Source organism: Urocitellus parryii, chromosome 2 (genome assembly GCF_045843805.1).
Source record: "Urocitellus parryii isolate mUroPar1 chromosome 2, mUroPar1.hap1, whole genome shotgun sequence".
NCBI lineage: Eukaryota > Metazoa > Chordata > Mammalia > Rodentia > Sciuridae > Urocitellus > Urocitellus parryii.
In genome coordinates, this window is record NC_135532.1 from 30,261,215 (window position 1) to 30,284,673 (window position 23,459).

At 32.9% G+C, this 23,459-nt stretch overlaps 1 protein-coding gene across 1 annotated transcript in view; it reads left to right on the forward strand.

Annotated features, from left to right (window-relative positions):
• Positions 1 to 23,459, forward strand: part of Nbea (neurobeachin) — a 620,123-nt gene that overhangs the window by 83,790 nt on the left and 512,874 nt on the right. Inside the window, exons 5-8 of the mRNA XM_077795156.1 lie at positions 2,741 to 2,862; positions 3,735 to 3,861; positions 15,777 to 15,896; positions 18,217 to 18,363. Coding sequence (XP_077651282.1) covers positions 2,741 to 2,862; positions 3,735 to 3,861; positions 15,777 to 15,896; positions 18,217 to 18,363 — 516 coding nt within the window. The remainder of the gene's footprint in view (positions 1 to 2,740; positions 2,863 to 3,734; positions 3,862 to 15,776; positions 15,897 to 18,216; positions 18,364 to 23,459) is intronic.

Below are 23,459 nucleotides of genomic sequence, written 5' to 3' on the forward strand. Positions count from 1 at the left end.
ACTGAGCCACAACTCTGGCCCTAATAAGCTTCATTTTATTAGCAAACACAGAAATAAATAAAATAGTTTGTTTTTCAAAAAATAAGAAGGTTATATTTTTGACAATAAACCTATCTGAGCCAATTGCTTAAGAGTTAATACCTGAAAGGACATTTTTTTTTGGAAATTTTATTCATTTGTAGGGCTTGACTTTTATTTGAAATTACTTGTATGTTTTTGTGTGTATGTGTGTACATGTGTGCCATATGTGTACATGTGTTTTTACAAAGCACAATACATACATTGGCTAATTTGAGATTATTTAATAACCAATTATTAAGTATTTTTTCCTATCCATATCTTAAGTCATAACATTGGGAATGTAGACATATTGAATGCTAATGGATAGATTAAAAAAAACTTGCTCTAATAAGGAGTTGTAAGTGATAGAGTATACTCAGAATTATGAGAGCACAATGATAAGAGAATGATGGCTGGGGTTAAGTCCAGGAAAGCTTCACAGAGGAGTTGCATATTAGCATGATATTGAGGGATAGTTGGAATTTTGTAGGGAGAAGAATTTTGGATAGAAGCAACATCATGTCTGAAAAGGCGAGCTGTAAAAGAATTGGTAGAATAGTTATTATATTTAGGTATACTTTGAAATGTGAGGTAAGGTAATAGAAGACAATCAAATTGAAATGGTTTGAAAAGTTAAACAGTTCTTTCTGTTGGAGTTAAAAAGATTCTCAGCTTCTCTTCTCAGCAGTGGGGTTGTCTGAAGCACAATGCTCCACCTTCCAGATTGCTGGAGTGGGAGAGGTAAATCCAGTAGGTGGAATTCCTGCAGGGTAGGTGGAATTCCTGCAGGGTAGGTGGAATTCCTGGAGGTAGCCTTTAGTTTAGGTGGGCTCCAGGCTCTTCACTGAATGCCAACTGGTGTGGAGATTTAAAATCAGTACACCTTCAGGGCCCAGTAATTGCAGGGCCACCCTAGAAGACTGTACTCCAGGCATGTCTCCTGGGTTCCACTTGTGTGGTGGGTGACCCAGTTCTTAGCCTCCTACATCATCTGCGGACCCCACATTTCCTGGTCTTGGGTTCAGTCTCCAAAAAATCTTTCCTGCCCCTACCCTTACAAGTTCCCAGCCAGATATGGTTCTCCCAGCTGGTCCTGCAAGTGGCTGGATTGGGGGGAGTGTAGAGCTGGGTGGGTTTCCATGACTAGTTGTTCCCTGTGTAAACCTCCCTCCATATTTGATTTTCTCCTGGTCACTTAAGCACACTGTATTGTACAGTGTGTGTTTACTGAGCCTGTGTTTTGTGCCAGACTCGAGTTTGCCAGGAAATGGCTCCCTCAGTTGCCTGCCCCAGTGCTGGGCTGCAAAATGGTTCCTTCCTTTGTCCTCCCCTCACCACCTGGAGAGATGGTGGCTTCTTTCCTGCACAAACTTATTGTGCAGTCTACATTTCAATTTAGTTGGGCTATGTCCCTGATATCTAAATATTCCATACCTAGACTCACCTGGGACCTCCAAAAAATGTGGGTTCCATTAATTCCCTTATCCCTCCACTTTGCTTGCAGAAGGACTGAATTGGCTGGTACCTCCGGCCTGTCTGGGTCAGCTGCTGTGCTGCTGGGGATTTCTTCCTTATTTTATTAGATCCAACCTCCTGAATTGCTTTGAATGTTTGGTTTTAAATTCCAGTGAAGTTCCCACCCCAGCCCAGCTGCCCGTTTTTGGTCACCCACCTCTCTGAAAACTGCCTCTCTTCTTTCTTGGTTTCATGCCATGAAGCAGCCAGGAAGTCAACCTCCTCTATTCTGCCATCTTGAAGTCTTCCTTGAAATAGTTTGTTGGAGCCATAGTATATGAAGAGTCTTTTATATAACCTGAAGAAATTTTGAACTATTCTGTATACATAGGATTTTTAATGTGGGAACCACTTTTGTATTTTAGAAAGACCATTATTAGCAATATGAAGAATGTGTTGGGAAGACATTAATTATCAAATTATAATGGGTATCTTTTATGAAGGAATTTGATATCCTCTAGGAAAATAAATAAATCTACCTATAGGTTTCTTGAAAGTTAAGTCAGGTGATTAATTACTTCCTCATTTATTCCTTAGAATGTCTGAATTTTATTTCACTGCTGTTATAAACTGAGACTTCCATTATTCTGTTTTTATTTATGAGTGGATCTGAATTCTTCTATGGTCATAAGTTTCATTGGTTAAGTTTCTGAATAATCTCATGGTTTTCCCTCCTTTGTTTTAGTATTGTGAACATTTTGAGGACTATCACTAATACTTGTGTAACTTTAATACACAGATTATTAGTTTCATTAATAATTTTCAAGCATAGTTGTTTTAGACTACAAAGATTAAATCTCTTTTAGACAAAAGAAATATAACTGAAATGTAGCCTAAACCATAAAAAATTGGAAGTTCTGAGGCATATGTAGAAAGAACTGTATATTATTGAAATTAGAGAATGAGTTTTGAAATATAGCCTGAAACTCCATATGTAATCTGGATCTGAAACTTCAATCACTTATGTATTTGAAAACATAATGCTTTAACATTCAACACAGTACATATAGATTATTTAAGTAAAATGTTTCTATTTTCTATAGTTCATAACTTTTTAATATTTATCCCTTCATCGTTTTTTAAATCTGTAAGGTCAGACTTGACTTTAGTGATCTTACATTTCCTTTAACTGACACTTTTATCTTTTTTTAAAATTGTCTTATAGGCAATTGCATTGCCTCCTATTGCAAAGTGGCCTTATCAGAATGGCTTCACCCTAAACACTTGGTTTCGTATGGATCCATTAAATAACATTAATGTTGATAAGGATAAACCTTATCTTTATTGGTAAGTAATATGTTTAATTTTAGGACTTGTGTCTTTAAGTAAATGTATAATGTGGTAACTGTATAATGTGGTAACTGTATAATATGGCATCAGACTACCTATTAGATAATTATAAAACAGCCAAATAATTTTTTTTCTTCATTTTACTATTGATTCTAGGTTGACCTTTCTTGCTCTTCCCTTCCTCCCCAATTACTGCATAAGACTCAAGGATTGCTGACCTTCCCTGTCTAGTCGTCTTCAATATAGATTACTTTTGGAGTACCTTCCTCTTTGATTTGATCTAGGAGAGAAAAAAAATAACACCCACAGATTTCATTCACTTTGCCTTTTCACTTATTTTTGTTCTGTGAGCATAATTGAAATATGCATTGAAAAATAATGATTAAAATTTTTGACAGTTACATTTTTCTTATTTTGAATAAACATACACTCTTTTGTTTAATCAACCACATTATTTTCAAAGTTGGCTCTGTTTTCATTTGTAAGCTATTTTCACAGATATAGCAGAGTTAGAGAGCAAGTTGTTATTGAAAACATGAACTGTGTATGAATGTTTTGTGTTTGCTAATTGAAGATGGTATTAATAGTAGATGAAGTCTTATTGGTAGATTTGTTCATTATTTTTTTTGTAAGTATCTATGGTATTTTAAATTAGTTTTTTATTTTACAGTTTGAATTCTTTATCTTTTAGTTATAAACCTTTTATGTTTTAGTTTTAGTCTTTTTTTGGGTACATCTTAAACTCTTGCTCTATATTGAATAAGGTTTATTTTTAGTATAAAATAATAATATTTAATAGGCATCACTTATATAGTTACATATGTTTCTTTTAATCAGATGTTATTATATAATTCTCATATTCTTTATAGTTTTCGTACTAGCAAAGGAGTCGGTTATTCTGCTCATTTTGTTGGTAACTGTTTAATAGTCACATCATTGAAGTCCAAAGGAAAAGGTTTTCAGCACTGTGTGAAGTATGATTTTCAACCACGGAAGGTAGGTAAAAGCAAACATTTCTGTTCATAGTCACGTAATTTACCATTCACATTGTCTTAAAACCTGTGATGACTTCTGTAGTCTTCTCCTTCATGAGTTTTTCTGTGATTCTTAATGTTTTTCTCTTATTCTTGTCTGCATTTTCTTTTTACTTTAATGGTTTAGTTCTGTTTTCTACAAGATCAGTCCTTTGACCTGTTAGAGTCTGATCTTTTATGTCATTCTTTCAGTAAGTACTACTATTTACCATATGTCATGTACTTTTATAGGAACTTGGGACATGACACTGAATAAAATAGAAAACATCTCTACTTACATGATGCTTATATTTCATTGGAAATTTTTATTCAATTTCATAATAGTCCTTGCCCTTTCTCTTATCTTCAGAGCTCTATTTTTATATTTTCATCTATTGCCAGATGTTGCCATCTGGGATGTCTTTCTGCATTCTGGACCTTAGAATATATGATACTGAATTTCCCATCTCCAGTCCCATAGCCATTCATGTTTCGAAGTCCTCTAATTAAAACCTCTTCATAATAATGGAATTTGAGTCAATTTCGTTCATTGTACTATGTCAATTTTCAAGTCCTGCTTATGTCTCTGAAATTTATCTCCTTTAAAAATTTCTTTACTTGGCTGCTTAAATCCTTCCTGTGGTGCTCTCTTCATGAAAGATGATTTGTCTCTTCCCCTTCCAAACTCTTTTACATACTAATATATGATTTATCTTCCTGATCATATTTCACTGACCAAACTAACTGTTTATATTTTACTAACTTCCAATAGATTAAAAATTTTACTTAGTGCTTTATAATTTGTATATTTTGTTTGATTTTTTAACCTTTTCAATTCTGTATTTAATATCTGACATGAACTGCATTCATATACAACCTTCCTCATATCTATAGGTTTTCAAATCCAACATCATTGCTATTGCTGTATTCTATTTCATGTAAAAATATTGCCAGAGAAGTCCTCCCTAGGTTATCTTGTTCCCAGATACAATTAATTTCTTTCAGAGTATTTTACTTCAGCATCTCTTATGACAATTATTTTGTTTAAATTTTTATTATTCATAGATATGTACATTATTTAGTGACTGTTGAGACCCAGATCTTTGTTGGATTCATCTTTGTATTCCCTCAAATGCCTGACAGAAAGCATTATACTTCTGTAATCTCAGTGACTCAGGAGGCAGAGGCAGGAGTATTGCAAGTTCAAAGCCAGTTTCAGCAATTTAACAAGGCCCTAAGCAATAGAGCAAGACCTTGTCTCAAAATAAAAAGGAAAAAAGGGCTGGAGATATTGCTCAGTGGTTCAGTGCCCCTGGGTTAAATTCCTGATCTCTCACATGCGCGCGCGCACACACACACACACACACACACACAGAAACACAGACACACAAATACACACACAAAAAGCATTAAAAAAGCATTAAGCTCATTTGCTTTCTAAAGGAGTAAGTTACATTTATGTGGACAGCTAACTTATATTGAATAGTTTATTTAGCAGTATAAGGTTAAAAGAGTGTTACTCCTAATAATAAAGTTAAAGAGAGAGCCTGGGCCTTGTTATAGATAGTGCTTTTTTGTTAGGTATTAAGAAGAAAGGTAGAGCAATAAAGACCAAATAATTTAGATTGTTGCTGTCTGATACCCATTTAAAATGTAAAGTTTACTAGCCTTTTTTGCTTCTGGTACAATAATGTATAATGCAAAAATAAATAAGTTAATTTTCAGTGTTTTATGCAAAGAAAGAAAAGAGTTTTTTTTTTCTTTTTGAGAAAGTGGTTTATACCAGATTAATGAAAATATAATTACTTAATTGCCAAGACTGTTCCTAAAGTTTTGGCATATATTATTACAATTTATTCAAGCTATATTCAATAATTTTATAGTAACCAGTAAGTTTTATATATATGTGTGTGTATATATATATGTATATATAAATTATGCAGTATCATTTATTCCTTTTGCATCTATTAAAGGATAGTAAAGTGTTTTTATAATTATTCAGAGATTTTTGAAAAGCAAATTTTATTTGTGAAATTTGTATTACTTTGATTATTGTTCAGAAGAACTGTGTTTGAAGAATATTTGAAGAAATGTTATTCTGAGTTACAAATCTTTCTTGTTCTCCTTTCCATCTTCCTCCTCTTTTCCATATATGTTTTTTCTTTCCTTTACCTTTCCTTCTCTTTTTCATCTTTCCTTCTTCTCTCCCATTCTAATTCTCCCTTTTCTTATCCTTTCTGATTATTCCTTTAGATTAATTATAGAATCAGATTTTAGACCACAGATTCAGACTTCAGATGTGTGTGTGTGTGTGTGTGTGTGTACATATGTACATGTGCACCTGTGCACACACACTCCTGTTTATGCTGTTGATTCACAAATTATTCTTTTTAAAATAGAAGTTAGGGCTCATTTGATAATGCAGAGAGACCTTTTTCTTAGGAGATATTTATATCTTTTAGTTTTGAATCTTTCCTAAGATTGAAGGTTTTGTTAATTTCTATTTGAATAATCATGGCTTTAAGAAAGTGGAAGGTTGTGCTTCTTTTAATGTTCTGGCCCATGAAATATATCTTTATGTAATGTCCTATAGAATAATGGAGACTAAATCAAAATACATTTTGGAAACTATTGTAAAGCTGAAAGATGAAAAGAGAAAAAAAGAGAAATATGCCACTATAATAATTAGATTTATAAGATATAATTCATTCATTATCAGTTGGATTTTTCTAGAGGTATATTCCTACCTAATTACTAGACTGCATCTTTGTAGTCAGAGTAACCTTCTGAAAATCCAAAGAAGGATAGAAGCATAGAAGTTCCCATTCCTGTACGTTTAAGGACGAGTCCCCCTTGTAAGTTCAGGGTTTCTTCTTGGGTATATGACAGTGAGATTGTCAAACTTTTGCTCACATGAATACTGCCTTATCCTTTGTGTTTAAAGCATAAAACCATAATAGAGCCATACAATGATCCACACATAGTTGGGGGAATTTCTTTCTTTCTTTTTTATTTGGTTTCTGTCATCCCATGAATGCTTTGCTACTCAATAATATTATTTTGGATGATATTTTCAAAAAACTTTATATGATGCTAATAAAAATCTTGGTTTTATATTTACAGGATTATAACAGTTGTTTTTGTTAAAGAATATCAAGTTAGTAATCATTCATTTATATATACTTGTAAAATAATATAAAAAGCAATGAATAAATAGATTTCTTCATTAGAATTATAGGGTTCATTTTGGGAAGAAGGGATTCAAATCTCAATTGTTATCTTATAAATCCCATTGCCTCTCTTCTAGAAATTCTGAATTATTTTAATTGAGCTAAGTCCCAGATAGAGGTTATGAAGGGCACCAAAATTATTTGAATATCATTAGAACTTTTTAGAGATACAAATTCTTGGAATTACAATTTTCATGTTAGTAATGTGTTTTTAATAAAAGTTATGGGTGATTGTTCTCATCAGAAAACTTTAGGAAAAAGTGGTTTAAAGAGTATATATAAGACATTAGTTAAAACATAAATGGTCACTTATCAATGAGAAACAACTTAATCTCTTTACTCTCATTTTTAAAAACTTTCCTTATGAAAACCATGTATCTATTTGTGATAGTTCTCTTTAGATACAATGATTCTAAGGGGCCTGGGTAGGAATGGGGTCAGGGAATGATATGGATTCAAAAAAACCTTAAAATGGTGAAGATTCGACTTCTTCCTTTCCTGTTTGTATTTGTATTATTTTCTTGTCTAGCCTGATTTTTCTGGCTAAAATTTCAAGTACTATATTAACTGGGAGTGGTGAGAGTGGAATATCCTTGTCTAGGTCTTGATTTTAGAGGAAGTACTCTCCATATTTCCTTATTTAGTATGGATGTTAGCTCTGAGTTTGTTGTATATGTTCTTTATAATGTTGAAATAAGTTTCTTTTATCCCCTGTTTCTTCATTGTTTTAATCATGAATAGGTGCTGAATTTTGTGGAAGGAGTTTTTTGTGTCTCTTGGAATTATCATATGATTTTTGTCCTTAATTCTGTTTTTGTGATGCATTACATTTGTTTATGCATATGTTGAGCCATGAATCAACTTGATTTTGGTGTATGGTCATTTTAATGTCTTCTTGAATTTTATTTGTTAACATTTTATTGAGAATTTTTGCATCTATGTTCCTTAAGGATATTGCTTTGTAGTTTTCTTTCCTTGAATTGTCTTATCAGGTTTTGGTATCAAGGTGATACAGGTTTGATAAAATGAGTTTGGAAGTGTTTACTCTCTTGAATTTTATAAAATAATTTGAGGAGTCTGAGCATTATTTTTTGTTTAAAGATCTGAGAAAATTCAGCTACCAGTTCTTTTTGTCCTTGGCTTTTCTTATAGGGAGGCTTTTTATTACTTTTTTAATCTCATTGCTCGTTACTGCTCTGTTTAAGTTTTGTATATCCTCTGGTTTCATTTTAGTAGGTCATATGTGTCTAGAAATGTATCTATTACATCTAGATTTTCCAACTTAGTGGAATATAAATTTTCAAAGCATTTCCTAATGATCATCTGGATTTTAGTTTTATCTGTTACTTTTAAAAATATGTTTATTTTTTAGTTGTAGTTGGACACAATACTTTTATTTTATTTATGTATTTTTATGTGGTGCTGAGGGACCTGCAAGTGCTAGGTGAGCATGTTACCGCTGAGCCAGAATCCCAGCCCTTTTTCTGTTAATTTTCATCGTTAATTTTAGTAATTTGCATCTTCTTTCTCTTTTAGTTAGTTGGACTAAGGATTTGGCAATCTTGTTTATCTTTACAGAGAATCATCTCCTAATTAAATTTACAGAGAATCATCTCCTAATTAAATTTATCCTTTGTAATATTTTTAAAGTTACTTTTTCATTTATTTTTGCTCTGATCTATTTTTTTTTATTATTGGTTGTTCACAACATTGCAAAGCTCATGACATATCATATTTCATACATGAGATTGAAGTGGGTTATGAACTCCCAATTTTACCCCAAATGCAGACTGCAGAATCACGTCGGTTACACATCCACATTTTTACATAATGCCCAATTAGTAATTGTTGTATTCTGCTACTTTTCCTATCCCCTACTATCCCCCCTCCCCTCCCCTCCCATCTTCTCTCTCTACCCCATCTATTGTAATTCATTTCTCTCCTTGTTAATTTTCCCATTCCCCTCACAACCTCTTATATGTAATATTGTATAGCAATGAGGGTCTCCCTTCATTTCCATGCAATTTCCCTTTTCTCTCCCTTTCCCGATCTATTTTCTTTCTTTATTGGTTTTAGAAATTTTTGTTCATGCTTTTCTAGAACCTGAAGATGCATGATTTAATTGTTTGGGATCTTTCTGATTTTTTTTAAAATTTTTTTTATTTGTGAATGCTTTATTTTATGTGGTGCTGAGGATTGAACCCAGTGCCTCACACATGTGAGGCAGGCGCTCTACCACTGAGCTACAGCCCCAGCCCCTTTTCTGATATTTTTTTAAAGGTAGTCATTCACTGCTGAAAACTTTCCTCTTAGACCTGGCCTCATTGTGTCCCAGAGATTCTGAGGTATTGTATCTGTATTCTCCTTTAATTCTAAGAAATTTTAAATTTCGCCTGTGACCCCATTCATCATTCAGAAGTGTGTGGTTCAAACCCCATGTGTTTGTATAGTTTTTCTGGCTATTGATCTTTAATTTTATTCTATTAAGATCTGATAAGATATAGGGAATTATTTTATATTATTATTATTGTTATTATTATACTTGCTAAGACTTGATTTCAGACTTAAATATGATCTATTTTGGACAAAGTTCTCTGTGCAGCTTAGAAGAAAATGAATTTAGCAGTTATTGGGTGAAATATTCTATAGATATTTGTTATATTTGTTTCATTTATAGTATTTTTTAGGTATTAAGTGTCTTACTGATTTTATGTCCAGGTGACCTGTCTACTGGTGAGATAGGTATGTTGAAATCACCCAATATTACTGTTTTGAGTTCTGTCTGAGCCTTTATTTTGAGAACCACCCAACCCAATTCCTCCTCCTTCTCTTCTTCCTCCTCCTTCTTGTTTGTTTCTTTGTATGTAAGTAGGTGCATTCACATTTGGGACATAAATATTACTATGTCTTTTTGTTTGTTTCCTTTACCTATATGATGACCTTTATCTCTTTTGATTAATGTGGCTTGAAGTCTGCTTTGTTACATATAAGAGTAGTTACTCCTACTTATACTTGGGCTCTATTTTCATGGAATATCATTTTTCATCCTTTCACTTTCAGTCCTTGAATGTTTTTGCCTAAGACATGTCTCTTTTAAACAACATATATTTGGATTTTGTTTTCTAATCCAGTCTGCCAGTCTCTTGTCTTTTAGTTGGAGAATTGAGACCATTTACTTTTATTATGATTATAGATATTTAGTATTTACTTATTTTTATTTGTTTCTAATAGTTAACTAGTACTGATTCTCATTTGTGTAAGTACTCTTCTTATGAGATATATCCTTTTCTAAGTTGTGCTGTTTGCTTTTAACTTCTTCTGTACGTAGAATTTTTAAAGTATTTTCTGCAATGCTGCTTAATAATCATTAATTAGTTTAAATTTATTTTAGTAGCTTATTATAATAAATGTTATTATGTTTTTATTTCTGCTGTGATTTTATAAGGATAGCTTTGGTGTATATAGTAATCTTGGTTGACATTTATTTTCTTTGATGTCTCAAAACGCATTGTTCTAAGCTTTCCTGGATTTTTTAGGGTTTCTGTTGAGAAAGCAGATTTTATGTTCATTGGTTTACCTCTAGATGTGACCTGATGGTTTTCTCTTGGGGATATTAGTATTCTATCTTCGTTCTGTATATTTGGCATTTTAATTATAATGTGCCATGGAGAGGTTCTTTTTTGATATTTCCTGTTGGGGGTTCTAAATGCCCTCTGTATTTGGAGGTTCATCTCATTCACAAGGTGTCGAAAAGTTTTTGCTGTCATCTCACTGAAAAGGTTTATTAATGACATTAGCCTGTGTTTCTATTCCTTTAAGGAGTCTAATGATTCCTAAGTTCAGCTTCCAAATATTGTCCTAGATTTCTTTTATATTCTTATCATAGTTTCTTTTTGTTTTTTAAATATATTCCCTGAATTTGAAAGCTGACTCTCTTGTCTTAAAGCTCTGAGTTCCATCTTCTACTTGTTCTAATCTGTTGGTAAGATCTTCCACTGAATTTTAAATTTCATTTATTGAGCTTTTCATTTCCAATATTTCTGTTTTAGTTCTTTTTCAGAATATCTGCCTCTTAACTGAAAGGCTTTCATATCCTATATTTCTCCCTCAGATACTTCCTGAGATCTTCTTTTGATTTATTTATTATTTTTACAATCAACTTTTTGAATTTTTTGTCAAGGAATTCATCTACTTCAGTCACTATCTGTGGGTTTAGCTATTGAGGGATATAAACTTTTTAGAGGCCTTTTGCTGCACTGTTTCCTTGTGTTTTCAGAGGTTCTTTTTTTGCACATCTGTTGACTTGGATTTGTCTTCTTATTTATGTGGGTATCCTTTAGTGAGTAGTTATCTCTTTATAATAAGCTGTGGGCTATGGGTGTTTCTCAGCTTTAGTGTGTCCAGTCAGCATAATCTAAGTCTTTAACCACCAGTAAGAATTTGAGAGGAGATAGTGCCAGTAACAGTAGTAATTTAAGAGGAAACCAACAATGGATTTTTCAGCTAGGTAAGGCTACAGTCAAACCACAGGACAGATACTTACTAATTAGGTAAATATGGGACAAATAGTCAACCTCTATGAATGACAGCTGCTTCATTAGTAATTAACAGGTTATAATAGCAAGGACACTTTTAGAGTCTCTGTAAGACAACTTTAGGAAACAAGTGTTAACTGAATGTGTTATCTGTCCCAGACTAGAACACTCATCAAATCCTTTTATCTTCACTCGTCACTTGTTAATGGACAATTTCTTTTAATCTATAAATTTATACCTTTTTAATGAGTCATCTTTAGAACTTTCTTTTACTATTAAAGAAAACAGTAAAATATATATTTAATCAATAGCAGAAATATAAAATATTAAAAGTTAAAAAAAGAGGAAACCATATATCAACATATGCTATAAAAGTCATTACTAATGGTCTCTACAACCCTGTTAATCAAAGAGAAAACAATAATGCTGAAGAGATTAAAAATTGATGATAGTGGACTAAATTGAATTGGAAAATGGGATAGAAATAAATACAATAGAAATGAAAGAAGAATAAAAGGCCCAGGAGGGAAGGAAGACAGAATCAGGAGAGAAAAAAGGATGAAGGAGAGGGGAAAGAAAGGGAAATGAGAAAGAAGATAGGAGGTATTGAGAGAGGGTTCAGTTAATTGATGAATAATTAAAATTAGATGGAACTCTGAAAAAGAACCAAATGAGTGAAGAGTCTAATAAGAATCAGTTAATACAATAACAGTCATAAAACTATTTTTTTCATTCTTCTTGCTGAGTGTTTTACAGTGGAGACATTTCTTTCCAGTGTTTTGGTAGAATTTTCCTACCGTGAGGAAGTTATATGACACAAACGTTGTACTGTTTATTCTCAGCTCTGACTGGAAATAAACAGACTTGTTAGGGATGTCTGAATGTTGAGTTCTGCCACCTTCTTGCCTGACAGCTTCTCTTTGGGAGTGTTGTCTGTTTCTGAGCAGATCTGCCCCTCAAAATGGCTTTGTTAATGTGACCAGGGGTAGGAGTGTAAGTCTGGCAGGGCTGTTGGCCAGCCCTCCTGCCTGTGCAACCTGTAGATTTATCTGATTGCATCACACCTCTCATTCATAGAACCTTAGTCTGTATTCTGGGGGTAGGTGTGTGACATAGCAGTCTCTTCTCCAGACACTTCTGGGTATGAGGTGGTGGCATAGGTCTTGCAGTAGGTTATCTTGGGGTCATGCTTTCCACCAGACCCTGATCTCAGGTTTCACCCTATCAGCCATGCTCTTTTTCAGACTGATGATTTCAATTGAAAGTGCCCTTTGCTTTTCTCTGCTTTACAGTTTGATAGATTGGGCACTGCAGCATCTGTCACAGCTTAAGTTTTTCTGTGTTACTTGTCTCCTGTTCAGGAAGTCTAAAGTCTTTTAAGGTGTTGCTGCTTCTCCATTTTCACTATCTGCTCTGAAGAGTGCAGGGACTGTCTTGTGCGCTGGCTGTACTTGCTGTATCTGATCTTATTTTCTGTTGATATTGATCATTTATTGGATAGCCATAACTGTTTATCTTAAATTCTGTGGGAGAACTTCTTTTGGCTCCTTAGAGAGGAGCTTCCTTTGCTCAAGTGAGCTATTGTGCACATGGTGCTGTCATAGTCTATTCCTCTTATTCTGTATGTATTCTAGAAACCAATATTTTTGGTTTTGCTCTAATTGGTAGCTCTCTAATTTTCCCACTGGAGTTTTCTCACAGCCTTTGTACCTCAATATGCTGCTGTAGAACTGCTGGTTTAAATCTGTCTAGGTGTATTGCTACAATTCCTCTGATCCACCATTTTCCCTGTCTCCCTCTATGTTAGACTTTTGCTTTCTCAGCTGACTGCGTGCTAGCTGTATGACTTTATAAAACTGATGTAAACCATTAGTTAATATTACCTAATTTGTAGAAAGTTTGTTACTATTGGAATTTGTATAGATAATCATGTTTTATTGTTCTTATCTTAAAGAAAGTTATATACCTTTGAGTTCTCAATATGAATGAATAAACATTTTTGTTCCTGGTTGTGTCCTCCTTAGATACATCTGTTAGATGGTAGTAATTAGTGGGTCTCATACTAAATGTTGACCTCATATAAATACACAATGTCAAAATGCATACATAGTCTTCTAGTTTTTCTGATTTTATTTAATTGAAAAATATAAAGTCAAAAGCTGGGCTCTTATGAAGCATTGGAAACTCAATGTGTGTCCATTTTCTGTAGAGTACATGTTTCAAGGAAAAAAGGCAGAAAAATAGATTTTCAAAAAAAAATAATGTGGACTTAATTGAGATAAATTAATTCATTTATGAATGAGTCTTTTCATTTATTCATTTATTTTATCTTATCATCATTGTTACAACCAAAAGCAAACTATTTTTTTTTAACTCCAAAGCCAACAATCTTTATTAAATATTTCAATAGTGCTACTGCCTTTCTCAGTGAAATATTGGAAACCTTTGTAGACTCCTCTTTTTCATATCAGTGCTTCTGATCAGTCTATTATTTTATCCCCTCTCCTTTGTCTTCATTCAGGCTTTTAATAGTTCTTACCTAAAGCTTTTCAGGTTTATGTTTATCCATACTTTGCCTAACTATTCCACTTCAGCATTGCTGCCACCTAAACTATAGTCATCACCATAGTTATTTTCATTTTTCTGATCAAAATTCTTTAGTGGTATCACATTATGCAAAAACCCAAAAGCCCAGATTTCTAAAGGTATTCTATAAATCTGTTTACTATCTGATCTTTATCTATTTTTAGTGCTATGTCTAAAGTTTCATCAACACCTGAGGGCATACTTATTCAAATATCTAGAAAACATCAGTATCTTTCTGTACTTCAGGGGAAGTATTTCTGTGTTCTCTGCCTTAGGCTATTAAGTATGAAAAATTTAGGAATTGGATCCATAAATGGTTATAAACTTTGACCAGGTCATATCAAAATTGACACTTAAAATGGTTTTTGTTGACATTAGTAATAGAAAATAAGAACTCAAGAGGAACACATTTATTGATCTATAATGACTATTCACACATTATTAAGTTAAAAATATGTAATAATTAGTGGATTTAGTACACATAAGTTACAGAATTTCAATATCTTGAATCTTATTACAGATGCTGAAATAATATTCCTTGGATGTGTCTTTCTGACCATGTAATTCATAGTAGAATCTTAGGTTATTCTTTCTCAGTTTATGCTGTTCTTTCCTTTGTGTACTGCATGTAGTGATTTGTAATTATTTATTTGCCTCTTGCACATCCCTTTGACTAGATCATAAATTATAGGATAACTAGGCTTATGGTCAGAACTGGGCATCTGAAACGCCCGACATAATAAAAATGTAATTAAGTGAAGAAATGAGGAACAAAAATATACTTGTATTTATCATTTTTTAATCATGGTATAGTGAAAGAGGACTGTCAGTATAGGGAGCAAGGTGTTCTAGCTCTTTCTTCATTATAGATTTATTCGTTTTTCCTTAAAGGGTTTTTTTAGTTGTCGATGGGTCTTTGTTGTTATTTATTCATGTGTGGTGCTAAGAATTGAATCTAGTGCTTCACACATGCTCCGCAAACTCTCTGTCAGTGAGCTACAACTCCAGCCCCTATAGATTTAATCTTTATGTGCCACTTCTTTGATTTGTATAGTGAGAAATGAGAAAAAGTAACGAGAAAATGGTAGTGAGTGATGCATCAATAGTCCTTCAAACGTTTTCTTTTTTGTGATAGTGAAGAATGAAGCCAGGACCTTGTCCATTGCTAGTCAAGTACTCTACCACTGAGTTACAACCCTATCCCTTTTTATTTCAAGAAGGGTCTCACTAAGTTGCCCAGGTTAACCTTGAATTTGCTGTCCTCCTGTCTCAGCATACTGAATATCTGGGATTATAGGCATGTGCTACCATGTCTGACTTTCAAACATCTTCTTATAGCTTGTTATTAAAGTTAGGGTTGCATTTTAGACAATGATAACTAAACATTAGTTAGTCTCAGCATACTGAATATCTGGGATTATAGGCATGTGCTACCATGTCTGACTTTCAAACATTTTCTTACAGCTTGTTATTAAAGTTAGGGTTGCATTTTAGACAATGATAACTAAACATTATGTATTGATATTTTAAATTATTTTTAATTTAAGTGGTATATGATCAGCATTGTCCACATTTACAATCGATGGAGGAACAGTGAAATCCGGTGTTATGTTAATGGACAGCTGGTATCTTATGGTGATATGGCTTGGCATGTGAACACAAATGATGTAAGTTTTTTTCTTTTTAATCTGTGTTTTAATATATTTGAGAGTATGGTCTGTTAATATTACAAGTATTAAATAAAATAGTCTTATAGAAGTTTACTTTGAAAGTTTATTATTTTTATTTAGTCAATCTTTTAAGTCTTAAATATAGTATATTTAAATTGCAAAAAGATATGAATTTTTAAAAGAAACATTACTTGGACATGTTTTTCAGTATTTTAGATCAAGAAACATTTAGTATTTTATTCTTTCCAGCACTATAAAAATGTGTCTTACCACTTTAGGATATAGAAGGAAGACTTTAAATAAAATAGATAACTTTTAGTCACTATTATTCTCCCTAAATGTTATGAAGACTAATAAAGTGGGGAATAGCTATGAAAGAGAGTGTAGATAATGGAGAAGCCAGATTGTCCATGATGATTTTATTGAGAAGAGTTGAATAGCCATGTGGATATTTGGGTACTTATAGTGCAGTGGGAAGAATAAGTACAAAGGCTTTAGAGCAGAATTGGAAAGTTCAAAGAACAATAACAATTTGTATACAGCAGAGGGAGAAAGGGACAGAGTGGTGATAAGAAGTTAGGTAGATGCAAGGGGGTCAAACCATGTAGGATCTCATAAGCAAACATAAGGCCTGGGCTTTCCCATCTTACCCATGGTAAAAATATATGGAAGGTTTTCAGCAAAAAAGTAATGACTGCTTATATTTTAAAAACATCAATCTGGCCGCAATATTGAGAACACCTTGAAGGGAAATGACTATAAAAGAAAGAAGATAATTTAGATGACTTATTACAATAATAGCAAAGAGAAGATATTTTCATCAAGCGTGTTAGCCCTGGAAGAGATAACACAGTTGGATTCTAGATAAGAGATGTAGAGTTGAAATCTCAAGTGTGTCTACTCTTTTTCTACTTTGTGCCTCTCCTTGTTTTTCTGGCCTATTACATCCAAAGTAATAATATGATTTAATGCCCCGAGCACCTTCAAGGCCAATAATATGCAATACTTTCAACATCTCTGATTTTATAATGACTTGCCTTTTATTTTTAGCACAGTTCACTTGTCAATTTTATCTGCATCTCTTTTACCTTTAATCTTATGTGGGGCAGGAGTTATATTCTCTTGTAGTCTCTAAAATAGCACTGTATGCATTATCCATAGTTTGTCTGATAGAAGTGTGGGGAGGTAGCCAGATCTGACCTTCAGACTGTTTTTGTATGATTGAAAGCCAAGAATCATGTTTTTCACATTAAAAAAATTTTTTTAGAAGACAGGAAGAAACAAAAAAGAATATGCAACAGAATGTACAAGTGGCTTGCAAAACTTACAACATTCATTGTCCTAACTGTGCCTTTAGAGGAAAACGTTCTTTTTCTTCCCTGTAAACTCATAGTTGAGGTATAGTCAATGAATATTTAAAGAGAATAATTAGGAAACACAGATTAAATTCTCATTCCTATTTATTCTCTGGTGTAGAGGACAGTTTTTTAATTATTGAGTGAAAGAAAACTCCAATGGTATTGTTGAATGACATTAGCTTATAGGATAGTATTAAAAAAAGATTTAGGTTTTTGAATTATTTTTGATAGCGCTTCAGAATATGGAGAAGCCTGAGTAGTAGCACATATTTGCATACTTTAGTCACATCTTTTAATTATAGCTTTCATATTTAATGAGGCATTCTTATCTTTGTACTCAATTCATAATTTCGCATTTTATTGAGGCACCAGAGAGATTCCATGTATGATTGTGTGTGTTTGTGTGTGTGTGTGTGTGTATACACACACGTATATAAAGTGATAGATATCATCGTGTTTATTAAAATTAATGTGTGGAGTATCCAGTGATAGTGAATGAAACTGAGCAGTGACTTCTTTCACTGGGAGTTTTAAAGTATAGGTGGGAAGGGTCTTCTTAAGCATGGCTCCTTAGTTGCTAAAGCCTCTAGATGTAGAGCACTGTACCCTCTGCTTTAGGCAACAGATTTAAAGGATCATTTTTTATTTGATTCTGTGTACTGCCTACTCAGGAGAATGACTGATTCTTTTTGTGCCATTTTCATAGTGTATAAAAATAGAGGAATGTATCCATAATGGAAAAGTGAAGTCAAATTCGAATATAAATCATTTGATAGACTTTTGTTTTCTCTAAAAATCTTTATTGGCTTTTATTATTTAAATGTTCCATAAAATCTTCATTGATGCTTTCTTCTATTATTGTGATATTTTAAGATATTTATGGTGATGAAGACAGGTCTCCTTAAATATTCTGTCCTTACAAAATAATAACTTTTTTTTGTGTGACTTTTAAAAAACAGAGCTATGACAAGTGCTTTCTGGGATCTTCAGAAACTGCTGATGCAAATAGGGTATTCTGTGGTCAACTTGGTGCCGTGTATGTGTTCAGTGAAGCACTCAACCCAGCACAAATATTTGCAATTCATCAATTAGGACCTGGATACAAGGTAGGAATGACTATGTTATTATAAGTTCTGTGTAAAATTTAGTTGTAAAAATGTGGCCTAAGAAAATATAAGATTCAGTGAATATAGGTGAGAGTCATCTTTATTTTTTGAAACTCAAGTTAGCGGTTGCAATATTTCTTTTTATTTAAAGGGCACTTTTTTATTTTCCCTTCATGAATTTTTTTACTTTTCATAATTTTGTAATGTTACAGGCATGCCTTTTGTTATCAGTTCTGAAAAAATAAATTTTATAAAACTATTTTACTTAATAATATTTGAAATATAAATTTTGAAATACTTGTACTGTATAAATGGACATTTGAAATGACTTGTTATATTAGCAGTAACTTGAAAAAGTAGTTATAGATTTAGAAGGAAAATATTATGAAATGTTGTGTATTTAACACTATTCCATTTTAGTGTCTTCTGTTGCTTGTTCTTTGCAATATGTGAGGAAGTTCATAATGTATATGAGTGTCCTAATTTTATAATGTTTATTATTTATGATGATTCATCATGTTCCTATTTTTTAAATTTAGCTTTCAAAATGAAAGGTTTTAGGCAAGATAGAACATTCACATATATGAATTAATTTTTAATGTATAGCACACTTGGCTAGGGAATTATGTGTGGATTTTATTTGAATCACATTGGGAATTATGACATCCCTAACTATTTGGAGCTGAGATAGAATTATACATTATAAGTCATAGTGTTTATAATTTTTAAGGAGTACATGTTCTGTGCTGAAGTACTGTCATATTTTTAAACTTAGGATTTAAATAATTAATGAGAAGATTGTTTTATAGGAGAGGAGTACTAAACAATAAAATATTCCTTATCTTGCCTTTGTATTTCTGACTTGATATTTCTGTTTCATCATTATGCTGTTAGATACGTAAGCAACAATATGAAATTACCCTTATTAAAAATTCTCTGTTTCTAGTGATTTTAGTAATCAAAATAGTCACAGTAGTCCTGTTATTTTTATGTCAAAAGTAATATTACCACACCACCCCTACAAATAAATTTGTCGTAGTCTGACTGTTCTTTCCTACATTGGTCCTTTTGTTTTGTTTGAATCCTTGTCCTGCTATGTGTTGACTATGCATGAGAATCAGTTCATAATTTTGGTTAATATGCAACCAGCCTTCCTTTCCTGTTTCTTTGCCTTGTCCACGAAATATTTAGAGGAGCTTTTTTCAAGCATTAATAGGATTATATTAAATAGAGTGACAAATAATGAGATATAAATAATGATAAAAAGTCAGGACATATAGTTATATAAACTGTAAATCCAATATTATTATTGTGGTGAAATTTCAGAGTTAATTGGATCTTCCTGGCAGAAAGAAAGGAAAAGAATGAAATATAAGCAGTTATATAAATCTTCTGTTCAGAAAGGAGCAAACATTGTCTTGAACAGCTTTGCAAACTAGTGATTTATCATATGGTTCTTTCTTGTCATACTATTTTGTAATGGTGAAAATTTTAAAAGAAAATATGTGTAATTATGGGCATTACCCAGAAAAGTATTTTAAATTTTGAAAGTCTCCAGCCTACTGAGCCCCTTGTTAATGAAGATTGACTGTAGGTACAAATTCATCTTCTCAATTTGAAATCACAGAAGCATACTTGCTACTGTGATATGTTGCATCTAAAACTGTTAATAATAGAAGTTTTCCCTTGAAATCCAAAGAATGAGAAAAAGAGAAAAGGATGCAGATGACAGAAATAAAGCTGAATGGTTCACATATTGTAGTCTCAAGTTTCTTGGTCAAGAAAATTGAAGGGGTGGAGTCACTCCTCTGAGTGAGAGTAGGGGTCTGCAGCTGGAATTCAAAAGTATGTAGGGTATAGTAATCAAATGTCTTTCTGATTTGAAAAATCCTTAAATTATTTAGTGTTATGTAGTAACAATATTCATATTGCCTCAAGCTATATGGAATTTTCTGTAGTTTTGGAGGTCAGATAGAATTCTTTATGATTCTGAGCTTAATGTAGATAGAATGTCAACACGTGGCCCCTGAAGTAAATGAATTAATTCTCCCCCCAAGTAATGTCATCAAGTTAGCACTGTGTAGGCTGTCCTTAGTGACTTTGACCTATTGGTTACTGTACAAATTAGACAGTTTTCCCGCTGTGTAAATACCTGCTTTTAAGTAGTATAGTTAGTGAATTTTCTGTACTTGATTATTTTCTGTAAACAGTTAATAAATGCTAATAAATTCATCACTTTATCAATTAATTAAACATTTAAGTTTGGAATTAATATTTAAAATACAGAGAATCTCACTGTAACTTTGTCTAGTAAATAAAATGTACTTTTTTATTGTAGAGCTTTGCTTGATTGGAGTTATAGAATGTCTACAAGCTCATGAAGACTTATAATATGGTGTCCTTTGATCTCAGGTTTCAAAATATATTCTAACAAAGTTTTTATATTTTGGAACATTTCATAATTGTTATGTGTCCTCCTGTTATAATAATTAGTATCCATTACTAGACATTTCAGTATTTAGATTTGTGTTCTCTTTTGCATTTAATATTTAAATTATGATAATATAATGGTTTTCATCTGTTTATTATGATAAAGTGCTGTTAAGAGAAAAAGTAAAAAGTGACCTGCAAAATAAAAAATCACTTTGAAGGGTGGATAGGTGATCTCCTATCAAATGGGTAGGTCTTCCTATTAATAACTAACTGGAAACTCTGGACACAATACAGAAAACATCCACTTATTTACTCTGAGGACTTTATAAAGTAGGGAGATTTTAGAAAGGAGACAAAACTTGGAATAGGTGGTAAACATGGACTGAGTTTTGCAAGTTTTATTTTAACAAAAAAAGTTCTCTGTGTGGAAACTTAGAGAGTAAGAAGCATTGGGGCAACCCCACACTATATGGAGATTGACTGGTAACCTCAGAAAAGAGGCAGCCAGAAGAGGATCTGAATTATAAACTTAAAAACATTCAGTCCATATCTCTGGTTGAGCCCTGGAACCATTTATAAGCATGACAGACTGGCAAGAGATTGTAAATAGATTTAAAAACTAGAGTTTTGAAACACCACACGTGGTAGGTATGGCATTTTATAATTGTATCTAATTAAATGAGTGATCCCCCTAAAACAAATATATCAATGCTTTTCAGAACAAAATACTTTGTACAAAATGATACTTACAGGATTCAGCATATAATCTAAAAATCTCTGGAATGAGCATTCTAAAAAGAGTCAGAAAAATGTGATTCATTCTCAGGAGTAAAGAAAATCAGCACATACCAACTCTTAGGTATTTATGTGGATATCACATAAAGTCTTTGTCATGACTAGTGAGGTAAAGGTGAATTTACTTGAAATGAATTAAAAGGTAGGAAATTATCAGCTATGAAATAAAATAAAATTGAAATTTTAGAATTCAAAAATATACCTGAGGTTAAACAAAACCTCTGTATAAGCCTTTTAACAGAATTTATATAATAGAGAAATAAATGAACTTGAATATAGACTGATATAGAAACATCAGAACTGATATAGAAACATCAGAAGAGAGAGTTCAAGAAAGAAATGTAGATTAGAGAAAGAAATTTAGCATTGGCAAGATATATAGATGATGTAAAGCAATGAGACTGGAGTTCAGTAATGAAGTGAGTTCAGAGACAGAAGATGACTGGGGAAGTGAGTCCTTGAGAAAGCTGCATTTGGAGGTTGAGTGATGGCATGCTCAGTGAGAAGGGGAGCAAGGGAATAGGAGGAAGAAAAACAGCAACAATGGGAGAATGTCATTTTAACTTGACCTCCTTTAAGGTAAATCTGTCTCCTTTATTCCACATTGAGGATACTGGTTTGTCGAGTATACAGAGAATGGTAACACAGAAAGTATTTGCAAATAATTATACATATAACAGTCTCAGAATAATAATAATATCAACACAGTACTAGCCTATTATTATAATTACTGAAAACAGCTAATTTGTTTTTGCATGTGCTCTCTCCATTCACCCTTTTGCCATTTTTTAATAGTTATGGTATGTTATGGGGTAAATTATGTTCTCCAAAGTTCACATGTTGAAGCCAATCCCCAGTAGCTAAGAATGTGACTGTATTTGGAGGCAGGATCTTTATTTTTATTTTATTTTATTTTATTTTTTTAATTGGTTATTCAAAACATTACAAAGATTGCAGAATCACATCGGTTACACATCCACATTTTTACATAATGCCATAATAGTAACTGTTGTATTCTGCTACCTTTCCTATCCTCTACTATCCCCCTCCCCTCCCCTCCCATCTTCTCTCTCTATCCCATCTACTGTAATTCATTTCTCTCCTCATTTTTTTTCCCATTCCCCTCACAACCTCTTATATGTAATTTTGTATAACAATGAGGGTCTCCTTCCATTTCCATGCAATTTCCCTTTTCTCTCCCTTTCCCTCCCACCTCATGACTCTATTTAATGTTAATCTTTTCCTCCTGCTCTTCCTCTCTGCTCTGTTCTTGGTTGCTCTCATTATATCAAAGAAGACATTTGGCATTTGTTTTTCAGGGATTGGCTAGCTTCACTTAGCATAATCTGCTCTAATGCCATCCATTTCCCTGTAAATTCCATGATTTTGTCATTTTTTAGTGCTGCGTAGTACTCCATGGTGTATAAATGCCACATTTTTTTTATCCATTCATCTATTGATAGGCATCGGGGTTGGTTCCACAGTCTAGCAATTGTGAATTGTGCTGCTATGAACATCGATGTGGCAGTATCCCTGTAGTACGCTCTTTTAAGGTCTTCAGGGAATAGTCCGAGAAGGGCAATAGCTGGGTCAAATGGTGGTTGCATTCCCAGCTTTCCCAGGAATCTCCATACTGCTTTCCATATTGGCCGTACCAATTTGCAGTCCCACCAGCAGTGTATAAGAGTACCCTTTTCCCCACATCCTTGTTGTTGTTTGACTTCATAATGGCTGCCAATCTTACTGGAGTGAGATGGTATCTTAGGGTGGTTTTGATTTGAATTTCCCTGACTGCTAGAGATGGTGAGCATTTTTTCATGTACTTGTTGATTGATTGTATGTCCTCCTCTGAGAAGTGTCTGTTCAGA